At 38.9% G+C, this 27,815-nt stretch overlaps 1 protein-coding gene across 4 annotated transcripts; it reads right to left on the reverse strand.

Moving 5' to 3' along the window:
- Atf7ip2 (activating transcription factor 7 interacting protein 2) lies at positions 1–27,665 on the reverse strand. 4 transcript variants are annotated; one of them, XM_090325004.1, is made up of 14 exons: positions 27,550–27,663; positions 26,396–26,598; positions 25,105–25,392; positions 19,033–19,813; positions 18,088–18,212; positions 14,864–14,998; positions 13,412–13,507; positions 11,660–11,805; positions 10,584–10,619; positions 9,283–9,353; positions 8,263–8,324; positions 7,596–7,665; positions 2,383–2,468; positions 1–1,754 (listed from the first exon to the last, which is right to left on the reverse strand). In XM_090325004.1, the coding sequence occupies exons 3-14, from the start codon at positions 25,153–25,155 to the stop codon at positions 1,335–1,337; spliced, it is 2,079 nt and encodes a 692-aa protein (XP_090181130.1). In that variant the 5' UTR covers positions 25,156–25,392; positions 26,396–26,598; positions 27,550–27,663; the 3' UTR covers positions 1–1,334. The 4 variants fall into 4 exon arrangements, with proteins under 4 accessions (XP_090181130.1, XP_090181131.1, XP_090181132.1 ...); XM_090325005.1 differs by lacking the exon at positions 10,584–10,619 and having other exon boundaries at positions 27,550–27,665; XM_090325006.1 differs by lacking the exon at positions 25,105–25,392 and having other exon boundaries at positions 27,550–27,664.
- Positions 27,666–27,815: the final 150 nt, after the last annotated feature.

Here is a 27,815-nt window from a genome sequence, read left to right on the forward strand (position 1 = left end):
AAAAATAACAGCTTTATTTATGACAAGATGTAGAGGCATTCACAAAATACCAAGGAAAAACCATCTCTGGTTAATTTTCTAAATCTCACATCCTTCTCTGTACCAGGAAAGAATGGCCTCTTCCAACAATCTTTTCATTTAGTCTCTCAACATTGCAGCTATTTGCCATCCAAGAAATTGGTCTCCCTTGGACCTTTACAACTTCTCAAGTTTCTATTCACATGCCCTGGCTTGGGTCATGTGTACTTACTTCAAAGTTCCATAAGGAAGGGCCTTGCGTGAGACTCATTCACAAAGTCCCTTCCAGTGTGTCACTTATAATGCTCACAACCAGGAAATTTGCAAAGGGTAGCATTCAGCAAATTAAACCCTTAAATCTTAAGGAGGATAACTCCACAAACAGCAGGCTAGACAATGTTTTTATGACACAACATTTTTGTGTGCATAGCACATCATGTTTAACACATTTTATACATAACCATATAGATAAATCCTCCAAACTATTTTCTAAAATGATTGTCATAGCCAAAAATTAAAAAGAAAAAATGAGGGAGAGGGTTAAACTGTTCAACAAAAAAAAATGTACTTATTACTTTACTTATGTAACTGTAACCCCTCTGTATATCACCTTTACAATAAAATAAAATAAAATTTTAAAGAAAAGAAAAAAATTAAAGAGAAAGGGGCCTAAATCCTCAGCCCACTTAGGAAGACATTTTTGCATGAGTCTTGCTGAAGCTGTACTCCAGGCATGATCTGGCCACAGTGAGAAGTTGACTCTTACTTTTTTGGGTAGAAAGGGATATGTTAATGGGACTTGAACTCAAGGTCTGGAACCTGTCCCTCAGCTTTTCCATTTAAGGCTAGCACTCTCTACCACTTGAGCCATGGCTCTACTTGAGGTTTTTTGGTGGTAAATAGGAGTCTCACAGACTTTCCTGCCCAGGTTAGTTTACAATTGTGATCCTCCAACTTCAGCTTCCTAACTAGCTAGGGTTATGGGTATGAGTGATGGGTGCCTAGCAATTAAAATATATAAAACAACATCAACAACAAACTCCTGACCCCTAGCAGGTCACATAAATAGCAGCATCACAGGCACCAAAGGAACTAGAACATGGTTCACGATCACGTATGCTTGAGAACATATATATTGAAGAACACACCGAACACAAATTAGAAGTTCATGAAACACAAGTCACTTACAATACAGGTAGGAGAACTACCTCCATAAAAGGGTTCAGTTTGAACTGGTACTGCAAAATAGCAAATAGTGTCACAGCAACATTGTAAACAACAAATATGAAAAAACAAAACAACATGGAACACATAGCCTAAAGATTCTCAAGAGTTTTAGAAAGCCCAGGAATGCATTTTATATCACAAAATGGTCCATATCGCCCAAAAATATCTTTTGACTGCACAGTAAAGTAGTATTTGTTGGAAACCAAAAACTGGGATAAAGTGCAGGCCATTGGGAGAGGTAAAGCTTTAATTTCTCCAATTTTCTTCCAAATCAGCTGAGTGTTGGTGTTTTCGTGGCACAGGAAGAGGTGGTAGCTCTCCACGGGAGCACACTTGGGGTTGATCTTGCTGATATTCCAGGTCAGGGCAATGCCCAGGGGTCTCAACACCCATTTCACCTTGAGCTCAGCCTTCTGTGGAGGAAGCGTGTCTCGGCTCTTGTCCGCCAGCTCTGGGAGTGGCAGTGGTGCTTCTGGGAGAGGTGGCAGGTGCTCAAAGGAATCACAATTCTAAAAGAATATTTGTGAACAAGTTTAGCAGGCTCACTGGGTGGTCTTGAGTAGTCAATCTTTCATACAAGCTTTAAAAAGGTGATTTCAAGAGCCTACCAAGGCTGAATTCATGCTTAAGTATGAGGATAGGACCATAAAAGGAAGTGAAGATTTCTATAGTGAGGAATATCACTAATACAGAACATGGTTAAGTCCTAGACATTTAAGATAGAGATATCCTATTCATTTCTAAACTGTCAGGTCTCAAGCAGCCATTTCCTTCCACCCTTATCAACAATGGCTATTATTTTTAAAATTAAAACTCCTTTATGCAATTACTAAGGAAAAAAAAGTAGCTGGGATCTGGTAGCTCATGCCTGTAATCTTAGCTATTCAGGAAGCTGAGATGTGATCTCAATTCAAAGCCAGCCTGGGCAGAAAAGTCCATAAGACTTCTCTCCAATTAATCACAGGAAAAGCTGGAAGTGGTGTTGTAGTTCACATGGTAGAGTGCCTTGAGGAAAAGAAGCTCAGGGATGGCGCCCAATCCCCGAGTTCAAGTTCTAGAACCAGCAAGGGAGAAAAAAAAGTCCCTTTCTATGCAACATAGAACGAAGGTCTTATATATTGCATTTTTCATCAGTACCTCAGTTCCATTTGTGGCCACTGGAGCCTTTTCTTCTGAGATTGAAAGTGGTTTGTGAGAAGACCCTAGGGTGACAGCTGGAACCTCTGTGGACACACACACACACACACAAAAGTTTAAAAAGAAAAACAGCGCAGGGGGTGGTAGTGGTGGTGGTGTAAGTACTTGTCTATCATGCAACGAAGTCCTATGTTTGATTTCCAATACTAAAAATAAACCACAAATAAGCATCTCATAGAATTAACTACTAGAATCTTACATTCATTCTCTCATAAGGTGCAACCCTTAGCAATAAGAAAGAAAAATAGAGCAGCTCTCTCCCAACTGACCTTGCCTTCATATCTGGGTGATTAGGATACTCCAGGACTGAGCAAAGAAAACAAGACCCTGACTCTGGAAAAGTGACTCCAAAGGGCACAAACAGTGTTTGCTAAGAAAAACATTCATCTTGAAGACGAATGTCTTCAAAGGAGTATGTGAGAAAAAAACCCTTTCTTTGTCTAGAGAAAAGTCAGCTATCAGTGAGGAAATGCTTTGACATCAGTGACCCAAGTTAAATAGGCCAACTTTGCAATGGCTGGGCCTGATATTAAAACAGTGGGACAGTAGGATGATGACATACCAGGTTTTTGTTTGGGGGGAGGCACTTATTCTAAAGTGAATTCAAGCCCAGTCCCAACTACTTTGTCACCATAAATCCTGGAGACGTGAAAGTACTCATGGTACACGTTTTCAACGGGTCTGCCAGCCAGTCTCTTCATCTTTCTTTGGTTTTGCTTTTTACTAATACACTTTCTGGGTCTGCCTTGGTTGAACCTCAAATTCCTTCCTGCGATCACTTTGAGAGCTTAGTACAAGACAGCCAGGCAGGGTTCTCTTCCCTGTTACTGATTTGGGAGCAATTACTACTTGGAAGAAGTTCCCCAACAACTTTTTTTTTTTTTTTTCGTCAGTCCTAGGCTTGAGCTCAGAGCCTGAGCACTGTCCTTGGACTTTCTCAAGGCTAGAGCTCTACCACCTGAGCCTCAGCACCACTTTTTACTATGTATGTGGTACTGAGGAATTGAACCTGGGTCTTCATGCATGCTAGGCAAGCACTCTACCACTAGGCCAAACTCCTATTCCCCCCATCAACTTTTTAAATATAGTAAAAATGAAGTGACAAGTGAACACGATAAACACAGATCAATAAAATATTTGGAGGTAGGTTCTCAAGTATATTTAGTTATATCACTGGGAATGAAAAGAACTTAGAATGGGTTTTACCACTTACTAGCCATGCTAAAACCCTGTAATTGTTAAATAGCAGCCCTAACATATAACACACACTCCCTTTCCTCAACCACCCCCTATGTATTGTTGTCAAACAATTCTCCCACCTATTCCAGTCTGACCATTCCCTTCAGCTTCCTTTGTCCTTTGCTTCCTCTCAAGTTTCCTTCCTCCCCATTATCCTCTAAGTCTATTGGGTGTCCAGCTACATAATTAAAGGACTTAAATCTGTTATGATTTAACAGATCCTTAGTAATTTCATACTGGTTAATTCAAACTAGATTTATGAAATAATCTGCAGTGTTATCATCATGTAAGGGCATATAAACAACTTCCTTTGAATTTTCAATTTTAATATAAAAATGGAGGAAACTTACTTTCCTATAAATAACATTTCTTCTTCAAGGTATGTGTGTGTTTTCCTCTAGTAGTTTCAATTCTAATCATTAAGATCTTTCATTCGGGGAATACTGGTCAATGCATGTACAAATAAAGAACAATGAAACGTTTTGAAACTGTTTAAAGAAGGGAAGCATGGTGATAGTGATATATTTTACTCTCTAGAAATGTCACAAGGAAATCCCTTGTATTTTAATTTGAATTTATTTTTGTACAGAGGAAGACATAGGGGGTTTAGTTTCACTCTTATAAGTGTAGATAATCAGTTTTCCAGAATCATTTGTGAGTATTTTTAAGATTTTCTTTTTATGGATGTGATGCTATGGTTCAAGTGATAGAGTACTAGCCTTGAGCTGAAGAACTCAGGGACAATAGCCAGGCCCAGAGTTCAAGCCCCAAGATGGGCCAAAAAACAAAAACAAAAACAAAAAACAAAAAAACTATCACTTTGGGGCTGGGAGTTTGGCCTAGTGGTAGAGTGCTTGCCTAGCATACATGAAGACCCAGGTTCAATTCCTTGGTACCACACACATAGAAAAAAAGCCAGGGGCTGAGAGTTTGGCCTAATGGTAGAGTGCTTGCCTAGCATGCACAAAGACCTGGGTTCAATTTCTTGGTACCACATACATAGAAAAAAAGCTGCAAGTGGTGCTGAGGCTCAAGTGGTAGAGCTCTAGCCTTGAGAAAGTCCAAGGACAGTGCTCAGGCCCTGAGCTCAAGCCCAGGACTGGGAAGAAAAAAAAAAGAAAAAAAGCCAGAAGTGGTGCTGTGGTTCAAGTGGTAGAGCTTTAGCCTTGGAAAACCCAAGGGTGAAAATTTTTTTTGCAAATGGCCTCAGTAAATGAGTATAGTACCATTCTTCCTGTTCTATCTAATGGAGTCGTATGAGGAACACCGGTACTAGTATTTTAAAAGACTGGCAGAAGCTGGGCACTGTGGCTCATGCCTGTAATCCTAGCTATTCAGTCAGCCCAGGCACAAAAGGATCTGATACTCTTATCTCCAATTAACCTCTAGAAAACAGGAAGTGGGGCTTGGCTCAAGGGTAGGGTAGTAGCCTTGAGCTGAAAAGCTTAGGGACTGTGCCCAGGCTGAGTTCAAGTCCCATGATCCACACACAAAAAAAGCCTGAGGGCCGGGAGTTTAGCCTAGTGGTAGAGTGCTTGCCTAGCATGCACGAAGACCAGGGTTCGATTCCTAGGTACCACATACATAGAAAAAAGCCGGAAGTGGTGCTGAGGCTCAAGTGGTAGAGCTCTAGCCTTGAGAAAGACCAAGGACAGTGTTCAAGCCCTGAGTTCAAGCCCCAGGACTGGCAAAAAAAAAAAAAGTCTGATAGAATATGGCAGTGAATCCATTTGGTCCTTAGTTTTTGTCAGGTTATTACTGCTTTGATCTCATTGCTTATGACATAACCATTAAGTGGTTAAGATCCTGTAGGTTTAATTTTGAAAGATCAAATGCATCTAGAAATCTATTTCTTCTGTAATCTCAGATTTATTATAATGTATATTTTAAGTATTCTCTACTGATTCTTTGGATTCCATTTGTATTTACATCTCATTTTTCATACTTAACTTCACATTTTTAATATTGAATTTAGGGGCTTTTTTCATTTTTCTTGTATTTGCTAAGGCTTGTTTTATGGCCTGAAATATTATCTATCTTGGAGAAAAATTCTATGTGGGCCACCTAGGAAATGCGTATTATTCAACCACTGAAATATTCTAATACCTGTTGAATCCATTTGTTTTATATGCTAGTATAAATTCTAAAATTTCTTATTAGTTAAGAATATGGTACGGAAGCCTCCTATTTGGTATGTCTACATTTGGTAATACATATTATTTCCTCTTAATGGATTATTCCCTTTGTTAATACAATGGGATTTATATTTAAGAGTCATTTCAGCCTGCTTTGAGGACCCACTGGCTTAGAAAGTCTCTTTCGTGTAGACGCCAAATCATCAGATCTTGTTTTTAATCCAATTGACTGTTCTGTCTTTTGATTTGGAGAACAACAATAGTAATATTCTGTGATAAAACTGAAAAGAATTTTGCTATTTTTATATTTGTTCATCTCAGAATTCTCATTTGCTAATGTAAAATTTGCCCAGTGCAATTTATTCTTTCCTGCATTTTCCTTTTTTTTTTTTTTTTTGCCAGTCCTGGGCTTGAACTCAAGAGCCTGAGCACTGTCCTTGGACTTTGTCAAGGCTAGAGCTCTACCACTTGAGCCTCAGCACCACTTCTGCTTCTTTTTCTAGGTATATGGTACTGAGGAATTGAACCTGGGTCTTTGTGCATGCTAGGTAAGCACTCTACCACTAGGCTAAGCTCCCAGCCCTCTGTATTTTTATCTTCTTCTTCAGTGTGTGGAGATCTCTTTATATACATTTGGAAGTAATGATTTAGCGGTCATGAATTCCTTCAGTATTCTTTTTTTTTTTTTTTTTAAAAGATTGGTTGTGAGGCTTGAACTCCAGGTCTGGGCACTGAGTTAAAATTTTTGCTCAAGACTAGCACTCTACCACACCTACCTACAGCCCCACTCTGGATTCTTTTTGATGGAAGTTTTTTTTATCATTTGGTAATGAAAGATGGCTTTACTGAATATACAAATATAGACAGTTATTTTCTTTCAGAGACTGGAACACTGTTTCCATAATTTGTATTTCTGCACTAAGACTTAATTTCTAAGGCCAAATAATTGAATTCAAGGGCTTTTTTCATTTTTAATGAAATTTTAATTCCAATTTTAGTCTACTATATTATTTTAGTTGAAATAATAATTGTGTTATTTTGTTTGGGCAGTTTAAGGGTATGGGGGCAGGTCCTGGCTTGCTAAGGATGTATTCTAGAAATAATCATATAACATATTTTTTTTTTGCCAGTCCTCGGCTTGAGCTCAGGGCCTGAGCACCGTCCTTGGACTTTCTCAAGGTTAGAGCTCTACCACTTGAGCCTCAGCACCACTTCCAGCTTTTTTCTACGTATGTGGTGCCAAGGAATCAAACTCGGGTCTTCGTGCATGCTAGGCAAGCACTCTACCACTAGGCCAAACTCCCGGCCCCCATATAACGTATTTTTTTTCATTTATTTATGTATTATTGCGGGTCTGGGGCTTGAACTCTGGGCCCTGGGTGCTGTCCCTGAGCTTCTTTTTGTTCAAGGCTAGCATTCTACCATTTGAGCAACAGAGCTACTTCTGGCTTTTTCTTGTCTTTGAACTACAATCTTCCAATCTCAGCCTTCTGCCTAGCTAGGATTCTAGGTATAAACCACCAGTGTCTGGCTTACATATGTATAAGCAAGCACACATTGATGATTGCCAGGGTTTAACAGGAGTTGCTGGGCAGACATAAAGGGGAAGTGTGAGGGAGCTTATGGAAACGGAACAACTCTGTACTCATATGAATCTACACATGCCACAACTGCATAGAATTTTGAACACATGCACCTGACACACTGGTTTCAAAGATGCATCTGAAGTTTTTACCCTTCCTTTATTCTTAAAAAAAAAAAAAATTAAAAATCCTTTACCTGTGTTGCTATTGAATAGGTCTTCTGTTGTCAAGTCAATAACAAAACCAAGCTTCTTTTTCCTGACAGCCTAAACAGTTGTAAAACAAAAAAAACAAAACAGCTTGGGGTTAATAGCAGAAAATATTTTTTAAAAGTGTAACATGGGGCTGAGTGTTTGGCTAATGTGATTTATTTTGCCCACCCTGGGGCTTAAACTCAGGGGCTGGGCACTGTCCTTGGGCTTTCTCAAGACTAGAACTCTACACCTGAGTCCAGCACCGCTTACAGCTTTTTATGTATGTGTGGTGGTACGGGGAAATCAAACCCAGGGCTTTGTTCATGCTAGGTGAGCACTCTATCACTAGGCCATGCTCCTGGCCCTGAACACTACTACAGATGAGAAGCGCTTAAAATTACTTCTCTGAATAGGCAACAAAGACTGTAATAGATCTGGTACTTGAGTGTGGTTGGGAAATATATTTATCAGCTGTGTAGTTTTGTGTGCCTGCTGGTTTAGAACTTGGAACTACTCCATTGTGTCCACTGGAGATACTGAACTCCACTTTCAGGAAAACTAGCCAGAGAATGAATGACAAAACTAAGTCATTCATATGCATTAATATCAAGGATCCTGGTTCTAACATATTCAAACGAGCAATAGTCAAAGACCGTAATTGTTACCCACCCTAACTTGAATTTCATCATTAGATGAGTTGCTGGAATTGTTTGATGTAATTTTTCTAATATCTGAAAGAAAATTATTAAAATATGAATACATTTGGCAAGATTATTGAGCTATTAAATATTTATGGGCTTCAAAATATATGGATGCTGAGACACAGCAACAATGAAGATGCTAATTAGCAGTTGATTGCATAACTGAAATGACTAGATATTGCAGAATTTGACAGTCTAGTATAAAAAAGTTAATCTGAGGTAAAAAATATTTCATTTTGTATAATTTTATATTTCTCTTTTTGCAAATTTATCTGAAAATTATTTTAGCATTTGAATAAAATAAGCTTGGAAATGCAACATGACCTTATTTGCATTAGCTTTCAAATGGACTGTCTTGCCTTCTCTTCCTGAGACCAGCAACAAAGCTTCCTGAAATTAAGATCCAAATATTCTAATACAGCTAAACATGAAATAAATAGGGAATTTTAGGTAACTCTGTGCCAAGCAAGATGATGATTTAAAATAGAGGAAATAGAGCATAAGAAATGAAAAGTTTTAAAAACAGAAGTAATGAACAAACTTTTAGTTCTAAAACAAATGTTCATGATATCCTAAGGCTGGCCATGGTGACACAAACTTCTAATTTCTCAGGAGGCTGAGGTAGGATGCTATATTTAAGATCTCATTAAGACCTAAAACCTAGATCCCTTTGCTTCCCCCTAAAAAAGATAATTGGCAGACAAACAAACCACTACTACCACCAACCAAAAGGCCAGAGCAAGTAATTAAAAATAATGCACATGCAAACCATTATGCAAGTAATTCATAAAATAATTACACAAAACAGTAAAGAAATTAAAGATTATATAAACAAAACACAAATTTAAAAGAAAATGTCAATTATATTAGGGTATCATTTCTTTAGGTATATGTATTAATCAGAACATTGGAGTAGACTTTGCACTTGTTAAAAAGGTATTAAAATATTTAAGGTTTCTAATTTGATAAGGTCATCTTCTTAAGATACCTGATGGATCTGATGTAACTGGAGTTGTTACATTAGGACTCTCCACAGAAATCAACGTAACATCATCGTTACTAAAATGATAAAAAAATAGGATAAAAATAAAAATAAACTGAACATGCAAGATCAAGCTTAAACATGCAAATTATTGGTTAGAATTCTAAGTATTTCATAACATGTTTTAATGAACATTTTGTTTAACTGAAATCATTTCTTTTCTGTTGGTCCTGGGGCTTAAACTCAGTGCCTGGGTGTTGTCCCTGAGCTTTTTTGCTCAAGGTGAGTGCTCCATACCACTTGAGCCACAGCTCCATTTTTGGCTTTTTTGCCAGACTTTCCTATCCAGGCTGGCTTTGAATCAGCTGCTCAGTGTCCTGAGTAACTAGGGTTACGGGCTTAAGCCACAGGGTCTCAGTTCTTATTCCTTCTTGACTAATCCTTTAATTGGAGATGGAGTCTCCTAGACCTTCCTTTCCCACTGATTTGCATTCTTGTATTCTCTCATTCTTGATGTCTCTTTTCTCTCTCTCTCTCTTTCCTATCTGATACTTTCAATTACTGGTTAGCATTCTACCAAGTGAGCTGTTCTTCCATCCTTACATGACTGAGTATTTCTTGTTTTTTAAGTGGGACTCAAGCTTGGTATAGTGATGTCTCAAACAAGGGCATAGAGTACAAGCACTACTTTCATAAACCAGATTTGTTCATATCTAGATACATAGCACACATTTGTCTATAAAGTGCTATTTTTAAAGGTCTTCACTTTTTCACTTCTATCACCAGAATGTTGTTCTCAATTTTCACTACTTCATATTTGAGAACATGCAAAAAAAAAAAATACCTAAGTGCTACAAAGACTCACAGAAGGGGCAAGGAGTTTGGCCTAGTGGAAGAGTGCTTGCCTAGCCTGCATGAAGACCTGGGTTCGATTCTTCAGTACCACATACATAGAAAAAGCCAGAAGTGGTGCTAACCTTGAGAAAGTCCAAGGACAGTATTCAGGCTGAGTTCAATCCCCAGGACTGGCCAAAAAAAAAAAAAGACTCACAGAGACTGACTCGGGCATTCACCACAGCAACTTCCTGCCTCGGAAACAAAACAGGAACCTCCATAACATGGAATGAATGATCAGGGAAGCTTGGGAAGAGTCAGTACTACGTGTGAAATCCCCAGATACCAAGCATCTACTGTGAATGTATGGCTGTGATACTCTTTTCTATGGTCCTATTGCATACTGAATATGAGTTGTAATTAGGAGGAAGAAAGGTAGTGTCCTTAAAGCAAATGTTATTTTATTCACTTACTTTTGCTTACATATTTTTTTCTTTTTAACACTTGCGCTGTAATGGAACACATGAAAAGTAAAGTGATAAGACATTTTAAGTAACCAGTCCCAAATCTTTTAGACAACATTAGAGATTACAAACTTCAAAACTGCCTAGACAACTAAGTCAACCTGTTCACTGCAGTTTGAAAGCACCATGATACTATTTTCTTTTAACATGACAGGAACTGAGTATTTCATTCATCATCAGTTACCAGACGTGGGAAGTATGGAAAAACCCCCCATGATCTGACCCATTCATTAAAACAATGATAGAGCCTTTAGAGAACCTATTGTTTTCCTTTATAAGGAAGCAAGTGTTTGGGTGAAGATGAACTGTTCAGCTATTATATGCTTCATTGAGAAATGACTCTATTTATAATCATATATAGAGATTTTTAAAAAGTAGGCATTTTAATCTATCCTGAACATCATAACCCAAGACACGATAAGGATACCTGCTCAGCTATGTTCATCTCTGCATTATTCACAATAGCCAGGCAATGGAAACAATCCAGATGCCCTACTGCAGATGAATGGATACAGAAAATGTGATATATATATATATATATATATATATATATATATATATATATATACAATGGAATTCTACATAGCCAACAGACAAGATAAAATAATGGCATTTGTAGGGAGGTGGAGGAATCCAGAGCAAATCATGTTGAGTGAGACAAGTCAAGACCTAAGGAACAAAAGGCGCATGGTATCCTTAATATGTGGGTATTACATCCAAACAGTACAAGAGTGAGGACTTAATATTTGCGTACCCAATGCTATAGACATGGTATTGGAAATATAAACACAACTACATAGACATAAAAACTTATGACTCCATAGATAAATGTTTTAATACATAGATTAATATTATCTATGACATACAAACCCTCAGCCTAATTTTGATTATGTTTTAAAATCTAAGTGCCAGTGATTCCCTTCTTGAATACTTGGTTGCTAATACGTCATTTGAAATATGATCTAAAAATCAATGTTAATAAATTCTTCAATAAAAAAAGTAGGCATTTTAACAGAAATGCCTACCTTTTGGGAACTAATCCAATTCCATCTGGTGATGGGTTCATCCTTTTACTTGCTTTAACAGGTACACAGTTCACAGATGTTCCTCCATTTGGGTCATCTCCTGACTTTTGATTCTTATCCAAAGTCATGGTTTCTTCCTTTGAAGTCTATTAAGTGTGTGAAGGAAAAGCAGTTGAGTGGAGAGTAAAATTAATTATATATAAAATTTCACATAGAAAATAGTCTCAAAATATTCTTGCCTGAGCCAGGTGTGGTGGCTCACGCCCATAATCCTAGTTACTCTGGAGGGTGAGATCTGAGGATCAAGGTTTGAAGCCAGCCCAGGCACAGAAGGACCAGAGACTCTTATCTCCAATTAACCTCTAGAAAACAGGAAGTGGGGCTTGGCTCAAGGGTAGGGTGGTAGCCTTGAGGTGAAGAGCTCAGGGACAGCACCTAGGCTGAGTTCAAGCCCTGTGATCCACAAAAAAATAAAAATAAAAAAAAATCCTGCCTGGGGGCCAGGAGTTTGGCCTTGTGTTAAGAGTGCTTGCCTAGCATGCACAAAGACCCAGGTTTGACTCCTCTGTACCGCATACATCAAAAAAAGCCAGAAGTGGTGCTGTGGCTCAAGTGGTAGAACTCTAGCTTTGAGTGGTCAGGCCCTGAATTCAAGGCCCAGGACTGGCCAAAAAAAAAAAAAAAAAAAATCTTGCCTATGAATGGCAAAACATTAAATTATAGATTTATTATGGCTGTTGAATATTGTAATTTCTCTGCCAAAATGAATTTTAATGAAGAAGATAAGAAGTGAAAACAAACACCCTAGGTCATTAGGAAACATTTTATTTCTATTAGCTTAAGTTTTAGGAACTAGAAAATAATGAAAACAAACTAGGTGCTAATGGCTCATGCCTATCCTAGCTACTAAGAAGGCTGATTATCAGGAGTGTGGTTCAAAGCTAGTCAGTACAGACAAAATCTGAGAAACTCTTTTCTCTAACCTCCAAAAAGCAGGAAGTGGAGCTATGGCTCTAGTGCTAAGTACCAGCCTTGAGTGAAAAAGCTAAGGGACAATGTCTAGGCTCTGAGTTCAAGCACAAGTAACAGCATCTTCTCCACTCCCTGCAACAAACCCTAAACTAAAACTAAACCAAAACGTCAACAACAAAAAACATGTTTGCTTAAGTGATACTTCTAATAAAGACCAGAAATAAATCAGATTGCCAAGGCATTTCTACCTGGTGAATTTGTTGAAAACTTGTGGGTGACAGATTTAGTTCACACTTATAACACTTAAAATATGTGTATACATTAACCAATTTATAAGAATTTACTGATAGCACAACTAGTGGATAGCATGAACAACGACACAGACACACTGAAGCAGAATTCTGACATGCTATATATTCAATGAGCAAATTTTATCTGAAAAAATGTGTTAAACATTGGGAAGAAAGTTATATATATGCATATGTATATATAGTATGCAGTATACAGTAAAGAATTCTCTAATCTAGCCATATATTTCATCTTTTTTTTTTTTTTTTTGCCAGTCCTGGGCTTGAGCTCAGGGTCTGAGCACTGTCCTTGGACTTTCTCAAAGCTAGAGCTCTACCACTTGAGCCTCAGCACCACTTCCGGCTTTTTTCTATATATGTGGTACCGAGGAATCGAACCCGGGTCTTCGTGCATGCTAGACAAGCACTTTAACCACTAGGCCAAATTCCCAGCCTATTTCATCTTTTATAATCCTACTTAACAGTCACCAACCTCAGGGGTTGTATTACTGGACAATGTCTCTGGCTCCAAACAATTTATTTGATGTAATATCGTCTTAATATGTTTCTTTAATCGTGATATTTTCTCCTGGAAAAAAAGAAAAATGTAAATATCAAACCACAGTACTAAAGAAACAGAGGGACAGGAAAAATAATCTTGCCCAAAAAACCCCTTGTGATACTTAAGTATCTACTCAGTAAAAGATTGCAGGTGTTCCGTAGATATACATGTTTACCTAAACATTTCAAATAGTTAAAATGAATAGTTCCAATGATATATATATTATACATAATATTTACGATATATATATACACACATATATAGTATTTCATCTAAACTAATACTTCAAATGGTTAAAACACACATGTGCAGAACCCACAGATATGGAGGGTTGATGACATAAGCAAAAAGACAAAGCAGATTTTGTGCTTGCATGATATTCAAGAGTGCAAGAGGTTGGAATGTCATGCACACACTAAGGAGGCAGGAGGATCAAGAGTTCAAGGCCATCCTGGACTACATAGTGACTGAAAGATAAAAGTATAACTTTTTTTTAAATTTGGTACCAATTCTGGGGCTCAAACTCAGTCCCTAGGTGATTTCCTTTAACTCTTTCACTCAAGGCCAGTGATCTATCCCTTACCTTGCCCCCACTTCCGGCTTTTTGGTGGCTAATTGGAGAAAAGAATCTCATGGGGACTTTTCTGCCCTGACTGGCTGGGAACCTCCATCCTCAGATTTCAGCGTCCTGAGTAGCTAGAATTACAGGTGTGGGCCACCAGTGCCTGGGTATGAAACTCTTTAACACCAATTGGCAAATAACCCCAGAAAGTAAAATAATAATTTAAAAAATGCCCAAAGCACTTGGAACAAGTTACTGAAGCTCTAATGAGACACATTCAAATAGAAAAGAAACAACCACCATAAAGAGCTGATTTTTTTTTTTTTTTTTTTTTTTTTTGCCAGTCGTGGGCTTGAGCTCAGGGCCTGAGCACTGTCCTTGGATTTTCTCAGGGTTAGAGCTCTACCACTTGAGCCTCAGCACCATTTCTGGCTCTGGCTTTTTTTCTATGTATGTAGTACGGAGGAATCGAACCCAGGTCTTCGTGCATGCTAGGCAAGCACTCTACCACTAGGCCAAACTTCCGGCCCGACTTAAAATTCTTAATAGTTCTAAGAGTATTTCTCATAAGACAACATTGCTGGCAATAAAAACTCTATTTTCAATGTAGACTTAAATTAGGCCTGTTCCCAGGAATCAAATTTGGATATTCTTTTAATATGTCCTTCTTAGTAGAAGACATCACCAAATTCTACTTTTATTGGGATCCAAGTGGTGCTAAGGTTCAGACTCAGGGTTTTGTGCAATCCAGGCAAGCACTGTAACACTGAGCTATATCCCACACCCCAAATTCACTCTTTAAAACAAAATTGGAAACTTACGAAGAGTTCAACAGCTAATGCTTCATGTTTATTCCTGCACTGTGTCTTCCCAATTCGTTCATTCAGTTCATTCAGTTTGTTATCAAATAGTTTGGAATCTATACTGTGCACCTCCTGTTGAATCATATGTCTGACCTAGAATTATTAAAAATAAAATAAAACAAGAAACACTTCCAGGTTGATTTTAAAAGCAATTTTACATCTTACTTTTAAAAACAGCTATGTTTTCTGCATTGAATATGAGAAAATACATATTACTTTATGTCTGTGTTTATTTGTATTACTATATATCAGTAAGTTTTGAAAAAATGAGAAAATCAATAGAATACACCCAATATTTATACAGACAAGTTACAAATGAGATTTATTCTGCTTTAGCTTTTTAACAGTTCTAACTGATTGTTCCATGTCACATAACTATGAGATTATATTACATGTCTATTTTTTAATGACCACAAATGAAAGCTAGTATTTCATTAGCAACAACAAAAAAGCTCTCCTGCAAATGGTTGGATGATCTACAGTTGGTGAAACAGATCACAAAATTTGAGACCTACCACAAATTCAAGAGTATTTTTCTGTTTCCCGATAGGTAGATGGTCAATAAATGTATGTTGCATGACGATAACTAAGTTTTTTTTTGACAGCTCTAGGGCTTAAACTTGGGTGCTTTTCCTGGGCTTTTGTGTTTAAGACTGGTGCTCTACCACTTGAGCCACAGTTCTACCTCTTTTTTTTTTTAAGTTTAATAGACATCACAGACTTTCCTGCCCCAACTGGCTTCAAACTGTGATCCTCAGATCTCAGCCTCCTGAGTAGCTACCATTACTTCCAGGAATGAGTCACCAGTGCCTGGCTTATAATTTTTTTTTTTTATAGCAAGGCGATAATATTAAACAGATGCATGAAAATGGAAAGCTGTGGGCAATGGTGGCTCAAGCCTGTCATCCTGGCTACTCAGAAGGCTGTTGGATGTTCAAAGCCAGTATGAGCAGAAAAGTCTGTGAGACTTTTGTTTTTGGCCAGTCCTGGAACTTGAACTCAGGGCCTGAGCACTATCCTTGGGCTTTCCTCAAGGCTAGTGCTCTACCATTTGAGCCACGGCACCACTTCTGGTTTTTTCTGTGTATGTGGTACTAAGAATTGAACCTGTGTCTTTGTATATGCTATGCAAACACTGTACCACTCGGCCATGCTCTCAGCCCCGTGTGAGACTCTTCTATCCAATAAGCTATTCAGAAAAAGCCAGAGGTAACACTGTGGCTCAACTGGTATAGTGCTAGCCTCAAAGAAAAAGAAGCTCATGGATAGAGCCCAGGCACAATTCACACACACACACACACACACACACACACACACACACACACACACACACACACACACAGTGGAAAGCACTTAATTGATAGGAGGGAAACAAGTATGCAAGGCAATCACTATGACTTGCATCATTTTTAGAGGGTGGCTTGGTTACACTAACATAGTAAGAAGCCAGGCACAATTATGTAGTGACTGATACTATCTGGTATAAGGCATGCTGTTTTAACAGACTATCATCTATTACATGAAAAATTAATGTCATTTCATTATCTGGCATTTTCAAAGTAGGCTAACTCACTTTAATCTCAGTGCTCATTAGTACACACACTTCTGCTGAGCCACATACTCAGAAACACTAGTTTTCACTATTCTTTCAATATTCTTAAATAGGTTCTACTTACTAATCACACGAGTAATGATATACTTCAGGTGTTTATTAGTAATAATTATTTCTTACATCTATCTTGCTTTATGGCACTCAAATTTGGAAAACATAGTTCTTAGTGTTTCTGAGAGCCTTATATGGACTAAGGGCTGAATATTGTCCAACTTGGACAGGAATTATGAGGGAAAAAGGAGCTATTAGGAAAAGGGAGTAGCTAACATTCAAGTTGTGAAGAGTACACAAGAAACTTCTGAGAGGGAGGGGTAAACAAAGATAAACTACATTTCTTAAAATTCACTGGGACAGTACTATTTTCTGTGAGTTAAGTCAGATTATTTTGAGGTACACAATATTATTGGAAACCTTGAATTTTCTTTTTTTTTTTGGCCAGTCGTGGGGCTTGAACTCAGGGCCTGAGCACTGTCCTTGGACTTTTCTCAAGGTTAGAGCTTTACCACTTGAGCCACAGCACTACTTCCAGCTTTTTTCTGTGTATATGGTACTGAGGAATTGAACCTGGGCCTCCATGCATGCCAGGCAAGCACTCTACCACTAGGCCAAACTCCCAGCCCGAAACCTTGAATTTTCTATGCCAGCAAAATTAATATTCAAAGACTGGAACAAATTTTGTATAGATATGTCTAGATCATAACTTATTTCTAATTTAGCCTCTGGGAACAAGACAGAGCTAGAATGTCTTTTCATAGAGAACATGTACTTTGCCTTGAGCCATATTTTTATTATCCCTTCTTTGCAAGAAACAACAATTACAAACTTTTGGGCTGGGAAATTTTGATCTCTTATAGTTCAGAGACATATTATCTATCAAATAATGTTTTTCAGTAGCAGTGTTCAGTAGTCAAGTTGTAAAAGGTTTGGATTACAGCTATTCTACTAAAACTGAAGTGGATTCACACTATAGTTTAGAGTTGTAATCAACTTTTTTTTTGGGAGGTGGGGGTTGGGGTGGGGAGGGAGTGGTCATGGGGCTTAAACTCTGGGCCTTGAGTTCTTCAGCTCAAGACTCCTGTCCTACGTATGGGTCTGGGCATTGTCTCTGAGCTCTTCAGCTCAAGGCTATCACTCTACCTCTTGAGCCACAGCCCTATTTCCCATTTTAATTGGAGGTAAGAGTTTCACATTCTTTAACTCTTGGATGGCAGCTGTAGAAGAGTAGGAGGAAATGGTCTACAAACAAAGCAACACCTCAGATGTAAAGCTCAAGGTCCTTCAGTGAGTTACACAGCGAGATTTCAGTATAAAACTGACTCAAAAGGCCTATTTCTTTCTACAATAGCACTACCTACACATGATTACCTTGGTTACTGCCTGGGATCATTTTCAAGAAACTAGACATGTTTTAGTAATATAACTAATTCTCCAATTCAGTTTTCACATATCAGAATTGCAATAAATCAGTCATCTGCACTATGTCACCACAAAAAAAGTTAGCTAACTTCTCGTATTTTTTACTTATCAAAAGGAAGTGTCTGAAGTAAGTATTTAAGCACCATCAATTTACCAGTTCTAGTATTGCTGTTTGCTTTTCCCGAGCTATACAAGTATTTCCATTAACTGGCTCTGAAGTTTTCATGCGCTTAACATTTTCTTTGTTTTCTGAAAACATCCTCTTCTTTTGATTATGGCCTGGAGGAGATAAAGACCAGCAATAAGAGTCTTCCTAAAGAAGTAAACAGGCATTCTCTCCATTTATGGCCCCACTAAACAAACAGATAAGCCAAATATATGATAGCAGCAGGTTTTTTTCTTAAAAACGTAAGTATCTGCATTGACACAACCCCACAAAGGACTTGTTTTTTAAATGGGAGCAGACTGACTTTTTTCATAATTTCTGCAAAATATATAACTGTGGTGCATACTTCGAACCTCAGTACTTGAGAGGTAGATGCAGGAGGACTGAGATTGAAACAGAGATCATTTCAAAAAACCAAAAGAAAAAAACATAACCCACAAACTCTCTACTTTAGTATTCTTATGATAAAGTTATTTTGACAGAACAATATATTCTTAATAGGTGAACTCCATTATCCCTACAGGAAGATGAGCCTTGAGGAGCACTGATGATGTCTGTGCCACCAACCCAATGATTTTGAGGGCCTCACCTGTTCAAATCCACTTCAATAGCAAATACAAATACCCTACTTCAATGAAATCTATCACTGAAGTGGTAGAGTACCAGCTTTGAGTAAAAAAGCCAAGAGAGTACCCGGGCCCTAAGTTCAAGCCCCAGTACTCCATATACTATACACTCCACACACTCCATACACTATACCACCAATACCACCACCAGCAACAACAAAGTACACGAAATATTGAGGCGATTACTGTCATCCTTTACTGCCCTGTAGCACATAGTACAGTTCTTACTTGTATATTTGAGCCCTCAAAGGATCCCAAAGGAAACTGACTTTTAATTTCACCAAAAGATGCAAATGTATATACTTACTGTTGATACAAACAGTGTCAAGTGATGCGCGCTGCTTGGAGTCTGCAGGTTTACCATTTGAAATGTTGACAGGACAGGGTTTACAGGGTTTTTCAGTTTTCACATCAGGAGCAGCACAGTTGCTGGTGCTGACTGAATTGACCAGGTTAGGTGTTTTCTCAGCAGGTGCGAAACAGGAATCTATACTAAAAATGCCATTTGGCTTCTTCTCATGAGACTCTGAATTGGAGTTCTTTTTAAAATTCGGAATCATTTTATCATTTCTCTCATTATCCAAGGTGTTTTGAACTACACCATTCAATACAGCAGGAAGACAGCAAGTCGATTTTTTACTATAATTCTCTTCATGTTCAAAACTGGATTTTGTTCCATTCACCTGATATTCACAATGGGTTTCGTACATTTTCTGTGAATCTTTTGCCTCCTGTACAGAAAATTTGAGGGAATCTATTGCTTTTCTTGGGGTATCAACACTTTCCACTCTCATTTCTGAGTCAATCATTTCTTCTAGTGGTTGTACAGTCTTAGGGTGTACAACATTTTTCTGTGAAAATACTAATTTTTTGTTAGAATCCAGTGAGGAACTACCATGTTCAGAATACCTGCATTTGCTATTTATAACCACAGCACTTGAATTCTTACTCCCCACAGTTGTCTTCAAAGTGTCAACATTTCTTGACTTATTCACGATCTCTATTTGCTTCCGGCAACTTACAGGCATTGTTTTTTTTGCTTTTAATATCTTCTGTTTAGTTTTACCTGGACTTGCCATCTTCATATCCTAGAATTTAAGATATGGCATTTAAATGTATCTCTTCACTGAATTAAAGTTATTTATTTACAGGTGGGCATCAATGGTTCATGTCTGTAATCCAAGCTACTCAGGAGGATGAGATCTGAGAAAACTATTTGGGTAAGAAAGTCTGCCAGGCTCATCAATTAGTAAATAAATAAGTAAACAAAGTTTCATGTGTTCACAATGCACTTTGTACAGAACATTACATCTTTCTACAGTGGCTTTTTTTTTTTAAGCCTTCTTAACGGCCAAGTTTCCAGAATTAATGGTAATACAGGAGGAAATACCATTAGTCTATGAATATTATGAAAGCATAAATATATTCAACACGATATCAGGTCAAAGAGCATGCCAATTTAATAATATGTAAGTCTTAAAATTCTTCCATTATTTCTAGAATTTAAGATCTATTAGAAAAATAATTTAGTGTTCATTAGTCCACATTCCTATTACCTTTGCTCTGAATCACATGTATGTAAAATGGTTTGAAAGAAATATGCCAGATTAAAAAGGAATAAGTCAACAGAACTACTTGCTGTATACTAACATTTTTTTTTTGCCAGTCCTGTGGCTTGAGCTCAGGGACTGAGCGTTGTCCTTGGGCTTTCTCAAGGCTAGCACTCTACCACTTGAGCCACAGCACCACTTCTGGCTTTTCCTATGTATGTGGAGTGCTGAGGAATCGAACCCTGGTCTTCGTGCATGCTAGGCAAGCACTCTACTACTAGGCCAAACTCCCAGCCCCTATACTAACATTTGATAGATGAGTTATCTAACTAAGTACAAAGCCATTGCTAAGCAAAAAGAATGATTCTAAAACTTGCTAAGATGCCAATAAACTATGTAAAACCAACTGGATAACTTTTTCATTTCATACTTGAAGCTTTTATTGTATACTTTTTATTTAAAAAAATCACTTGATAAGAAACATTTGCAGGTTTTGTTAAGATGCAAAGGTTGAGATGAATAGATAAAATAAGTAAGTACAACTAATAGTGTTATATCCTGACAAACCTCTTATAAACACAAAATACATACTGTATATACCTTGTTTTCTACTATATTGACAAGAGACTAATGTGGTTGGATGGAAAACCAACCTTCCATTTCTACAACAAATCTCACTTCCTGGGATGATGCAAAATCCCTTTTCTATGCTTCTGTTCTTAAATTGCTAGTATCTAGCTTAGCATTTTTCCTTCTATAGTCATGAGAGATTATTCTGAAATTTCATTTTTTTGTGACATATTAATCTCCTTTTGATAGCATAATAGTGGCCTCAAGAATAATTTGGGAAATGTTCCATCTGTTTCTTGGACAAATGTGTGCACTGGTATAGAAGATGTATAGGAGAAGCTGGACATGGTGATAAATACCTATAAACCCATTGCTTGGGGGTTTGAGATTTTTCATGAGGTCAAGGCCAATCTGGACTTTATAGTAACCTTGCTTCCAGGAAAAAAAAAAAAAAAAAAAAGGTAAAATTAACCAACAGAGACATCTGATTTGGGCTTTTCTTGTTTCTAATTCAATCTTTCAATTGTTATATATCATTTAAAAATTTTGTTCATTTATTTCTTGCCATGGCTTACAAGTGGACTATGGTGTTTCCATGCAATATTTTTCTTATAGGATGTCATCAGTATACTGTGCATTCTGCCAGGTATGGTTATTTGTACCTGTGACCCCAGCCCTTGGAATGCTAAGAAATTTGAATTTCAGGCCAGATTCTACTCAGAGAGACCATTTCTCAAAAAGAAAAACACACATAAGACAAACATTGTTCATTCTGCTGGTAAAGTGTTGAAAAGACGTCTAGTTGAATAGTGTCTTGATTTTGTGGTAAACTGACTAGCTTTTTACCCACTGTGAAACTGGTGGGTCATTGGTAAATTTTGTACTTTCCTCTTGAATTCTGCCAATGCTTGCCTTATATACTTAGATGTGGCCACTAAAAGCTTATGGGAGACTGACTCTCATTATAAAGTCTCTTTATATCTCTAACAATACCTTTTATTTTAGTGAATTTTGTCTGTATGACCACTCTATTTTTTTTTTTTTTTGTGGGTCATGGGGCTTGAACTCAGCCTGGACACTGTTCCTGAGCTCTTCAGCTCAAGGCTACCCCCCTACCCTTGAGCCACTTCCTGTTTTTCTAGAGGTTAATCAGAGATAAGAGTCTCAGGTCCTTTTATCCCTGGGCTGACTTTGAACCTTTGGATCCTCAAATCTCAGCCTCCTGAGTAGCTAGAATTACAGGCGTGAGCCACTGCGCCTAGCTGTTGTTTTTCTATAAGTTATCTTTTGTATTTCTGAACATAAAATGCTCCTATTAAGCAGTATTTAGAAGGATGTTGGTATTTCTTCTAGTCTGATAATCTCAGGCCTTATTAAATTATTTAATCTATTCACATTTGATATCATTATTAAAAGCTAGATTTCTTCCCTAGTGATTTTTTTTTTCAATTTATCTCATGCCTATTTCTTAATACTTTAACTGCCCTACATATTAGAGGGGTGAGTGTATGTGTGTGTGTACCACTATTGAAGCTTGAACTCAGGGCCCGTGTTCTTGCTGGGTGTGGCTTGTTTGCTTACACTGGTGCTCTACCACTTGAGCAACACCTTTACTTCTGTTTTTTTTTCTTTTTTCCGAATTAGAAGTGAGTCTCAGATTTGCTTATCCAGGCTGACTCTATACCTTATTCTAAGTTGTATAGATACACATGTATATAATTTTAAGTAGTTGCACAAAGGGTTTCAGTTCAACAAGTTAGATTATAAGCATCTGTACCTTTATTAATAATGTCAATCTTCCCCTATCCTTTCCCAACCCCATTCATATATTTCCATTTAAAAAAATACATATATGTATTAATTATAATGACTGTATCCAGCCTCCCACCTCAATTCATCTGCCTCTATTCCCCTTGATCCCATGCTCTGACAAAACATTTCAGCTTTCTGGCATTCATTTGTTCAAGTGCTTCTTAGTTGTTTGAGAATTATATCACTAGAGTCCTCCTCTATCATCCTTTAGTCTGTGTATAGCTGTTTATGATTTCAAGTTTATAATTTGCACCTAACTTCCACATACGAAAACAGGTGCTGTAAGCCACACACCGGTGGCTCTGGCTCACACCTGTAATCCTAGCTACTCAGGAGGTTGAGATGTGAGGATTGTGGTTCAAGGTAGCCTGAGCACCAGAGTCCCTGATACTCACCTTCAATTAACCACCAGAAAACCGGAAGTGATGCTGTGGCTCAAAGTGGTAGAGCACTAGCCTTGAGCTGAAAAGCTCAGGGACAGCTCCCAGGACCAGAGTTCACCACTACCAGGAACAACAACAAAAAAAAGGGTGTGTGTGTTGTTTACCTCTCTAATTCTGAGTTACTTCTCTTAAGGCATCAATTTCTAGAGGCATACGAGTTGCCAAACCTGAACCAAATATAAACCAATTAATAGATCAATATTGAGGCATAACAATCTCCCAGAAAATTCTATGTCTCCATGGATTCACAGCTGATTTCTATAAGAACTTTAAAGAAAACCAAGACTCCTCAAGCTTTTCCATAAAACAGAAAGGGAAGTCACTACCAAACATTCTATGAAGCCAGTATTACACAACCTCAAAACCAGACAGGGACCCAACAAAAAGAGAACTATAGACCAATGTCTCTGATGTAAATAGAGTCAAATCTCCTAAACAAAATACCTGCTGACTGAATTCAACAACAAAAATTATTCACTAGTGTCAAGTTGCATCCATCAGAGGGCCAAGGCTGGTTCAATACACTTAAAAGTAACAGCACATTGTAATAGACTTAAGGCTAGCCCCCTACCCTTGGAGCCAAGCCCCACTTCCCATTTTCTAGAGGTTAATTGGAGATAAGAGTCTCAGGTCCTTTCGTGCCCGGGCTGACTTTGAACCTTGATCCTCAGATCTCAGCCTTCTGAGTAGCCAGGATTACGGATATGAGCCACCACGCCTGGCAAGTGGTTTCAATTTTAAACCCAACTCAATTACATATTTTTTTTTTTTTCCTTCTGGGGAGTGAACTTAGGGCCTCATTCTTGCTAGGCAGATAATACCTCCTGAGATTTGTGCTCATGGCTGGTGATTAACTGCTTGAGCCACTACCTCCTGTACAGCATTTTGTTTAGGAATTTTCTACTAATGTTAACAAGTCTATGCACTTGACCTTTTCTTATACCAATCTAAAATACTAAATTAAAAAATCTCAGAAATAAAGGATACACATTTCTTTGTGCAGGCTCTGGGGCTTGAATTCAAGGCCTGGGCACTCTACCATTTGAGCCACAGCTCCACTTCTGGATATTATTTTTGGGTGGTTAATTGGAGATAATCATGTTATATACTTTGCTGCCAGGGATGGCTTCCATTTGTGATTCTCAGATCTCTCAGCCTCCTTAGTAGCTAGGATCACAGCAGTGAATCACCCATATCTGGTTTTCTTTCTTTTTGTGACAATCCTGGGGCTTGAACACATGGCCTGGGTGCAGTCCCTATCCCTATTTTTGCTCAAGGTTTGCACTCTACCCTGGAGCCATACCTCTACTTCCAGCTTTCTGATGGTAAAATGGAAATGAGTCTCATGGACTCTCCTGCTCAGTCTAGCTTTGAACCACAGTGTTTAGATCTCAGTGCTGAATAAGCAGGCTTATAGGTGTGAGACTGGTGCATTGAGGACAAGGTTTAAATTGCATGCAATTCTGAGCTAGATGAAAGCGTGCTCTCAGCAGAATCCTTCCTGGGACAAAGGTTATCCTTGGTCTTGTGTATCCGGCATGATATGATCTGTTAAGATTCTTAGAAGTTAGGGGCTGTCATATGGGTTTTTTGTGTGCGCATGCATATGTGTGTGTGTGTGTGTGTGTGTATGCATGTGTATATGCTGGTACCGGGCCTTGAACTGGGTGAATGTTTTTGTGCTCAAGGCTAGAGTTTTATCACGTAAGCCACACACCCAATTCCAGCTTTTTGGCAGTTAATTGGAGGTAGGAGTCCAATAGGCTTTCCTGCCCTGGCTGGCTCATAGCTCTGCCTCCTAACTAGCTAGGATTATAGGTATAAGAAACTTGCACCCAGTTGAACTTTTAAATAGATGTAACTGTTCATATTTTGTCTATCCTTTTGTTAATTTGAGTTATTCTTCAGTTTCAGATTTACCAGCATAAATTTCTTTCATAGTAGTCAATGGACAGTGCTGCTTTTCTTTTTTGATAGGTGAGCAAATTTTTCAAAAACTCTTACTTTTTGTTTTATTAGCTTGGGATTAGTATTCCGTTTCATCATTGGCATCATTCCTTTCCACTTTGGTTTTCATTTGTTGATTTTGTTCAAGTGTTGAGATAAAAGCCTGTTTTTCTCTTTTCAGGGCCTACTGCTTGTTCCACTTGCTGGTACAACTGGTGCTCTGCTATTTGAACCATTCTTCCAGTATGGCTTTTTGCTAGTTATTTTTAGAGATGGAGTCATAGATTTTTCTGCCCAAGCTGACTCCAAACTGATCTCAGTAGTTAGGATTACAGAGACAAGTGCCTTAACAGGTAATGGATGTCCAACATAATGATAAAAAAAAAACAAAAAAACTTTTTAGCGACCCATTTGTGCCAGGTAAAGGTTAAGCTCTGAAACAGAAATTTTCCCATAAACAGCAGCTTTATATTAACGCTAGGAGAATGTTGCTGTTACATTAGAAAACGTTTATGTAAGTACTAGTACAAACTTTTAGGTAAATACTAGTACAAACAATAAAACTGTTCCTAATGAAATACAGGTGTTGCTTGCCATACTCTTCAATGCCTATTGGTAATTACCTTAAACTAATTTCAGTAACATATTCTAAAAATTTGTTTCTAAATACACTTCCACATCCATTCATTCGTTTAAATACTAAGAATTAAAACCAGAGCTATAGAGATGCCAGATAAGCCCTCTATCAACTCAATTATGTACCCACCTCTTGTTTTTGTGTTTTTATCTGCGATGGCCTGTGGATTGAACCAAGGGCCTTACGGATGGTAGAGGAAGGCACTTTACCACTTGACTCACACACCATCCCTTCATCTTGTATGACTAACTGGGACTGTTTTTCTTATGGTTATTTTACACTGAACTATCAACTTAACCTTGGTCTTCTCTGAACTGATTACAGCTAGTACATATTACCATTTTCTCCACCATTATTGTTTTAATGTTGTTAAAAGATCACCTCTCTTAGCTGGGCACCAATGGATCATGCCTGTAATCTTAGCTACTTGGAGGTGAGGTCTGAGGATCCCTGTACCAAGCCAATCTGGGCAGGAAAGTCCTAAGACTCTCATTTCCAATTAACCACCAGAAAACCAGAAGTGGTATTGTGGCTCAAAGTGGTAAAGAGCTATCCTTGGGCAAAAGAGATCAGGGACAATGCCTAAGCCCTGAGTTCATGCCCCAAGACCATCAACAAAAAAAGATTATCTCTAACAATTCTTCCAATGGAAGAATCAGCATTGGAATCCAACTTGGGGCAAACATTTAAGTTGGGAATGGAAGCACACACCTGAAATTCCAGTAGTAAGCAAATACAGTGGTCCTGGAGACAGATGTAAGGCACAAGGTGGATAAAACAAGTAGAATGGAAAAATTCAAGATGAATTTTGATTGCAGCAGTCTCTAGACCACACACATCTTTTCAATAATGCACTGCTCATGCACTTCTGTTGTGCCAGAACTCAACTTTGTGTTGATGTGGTCAGTCCATATCTGCAGATAGAGAATTAAGTAGATTAATATGAGGTTGGATTCCACCAGTAGTTCTAAAAATGAATATTGTATAAGCAAGCTAAGATGAAAAGCAGAGCTCACAAGAACCAAATTCAATGACACTTTTGTGTTTGAATAGGTTGCTAGTTAAATAAATCATCTCCTTTCCTTCTGCAAATTATGAATGCTGCAGGTCACTCAGTAACTACAACTGACCAAGATCCTAATGAAACCAGTTTTAAGATCTTGGTAACCTCACACCTGTAATCCTAGCCACTCAGGATGCTGAGGTTTGAGGATCAGTTTAAAGCTAGTCTGGTAGACTCATTAGCCAGCAAAACCTGAAGTGGAGCTGTACTCAAGTGGTAAACTACCAGGTTTGAGTAGGAAAAAAAAAAATCATGCGAAAATGTGAGGCCATGAGTTCAAGAACTAGTGCCACAAAATAGTACAATGAGTTCCAGTCTAGAGTAAGTCTACTTAACTCGATGTCAAATTCTTTAACAGAAATTATTCAGGATAAATGGTTTCCCCTGCTGAGTTTGATCCCCCCAAGAAGAAAACTGATTTCGTTGCCTACTTTTAAGACCACGACAGCGAGGGGCTCTGGGCTGGAGGCCCGGATCGCGGGCGCCTCCGGGTGGGGGAAACCGTTCGCCGGGGTCTCCGGGGTGGGGCCGGGTCACGAGGATTTCCGAGGACAGGGAACCGTTCGCGGGGGAGGGGGGGGGTCCGGGGTGGGAGCCCGGTCACGAGGGTGTCCGGAGTGGAGGCCCGGGTCGCCGGAGTGTCCGGGGCTGGGGGCTCGGTGACGGGAAAACCCCGCCAACGTTCCGCCGACCCCTCCGGAACGACCCCGCGGGACCGCTTCCTGCCACAGCCGGACTCCTCGCCGCGGAGCCCGGTCTCCAGCCGTCCCGCCGCCGCCGCCGCCGCCGCGGCCCCGCGTACCTGTGCCGGCCGCGTCCGCCGCCGGCCTGGCCGAGCCGGGTCGAGCTCCACAAAAGGACCCGCTCCGCCCGGCCGCCGGAGGTGAATCTCCCCGGGCCCACCCCCGCCGCGGGCTCTTGGCCAATAGCAGCGCGAGGCGGTGACTGCGTGGCCAATCGGGAGGCCGCCTGCGGAGAGGGCGGGGCGGCGCGGCGCCAAGTAGAAGCCGACTGTGGGCCTGCGGCTCCGGCCGGCCCTTCGCCCTCCGGCGCGGCTGTGGGACCGCA

This window comes from Megascapheus bottae, chromosome 36 (genome assembly GCF_031878675.1).
Source record: "Megascapheus bottae isolate mThoBot1 chromosome 36, mThoBot2.hap1, whole genome shotgun sequence".
Classification (NCBI taxonomy): Eukaryota; Metazoa; Chordata; class Mammalia; order Rodentia; family Geomyidae; genus Megascapheus; species Megascapheus bottae.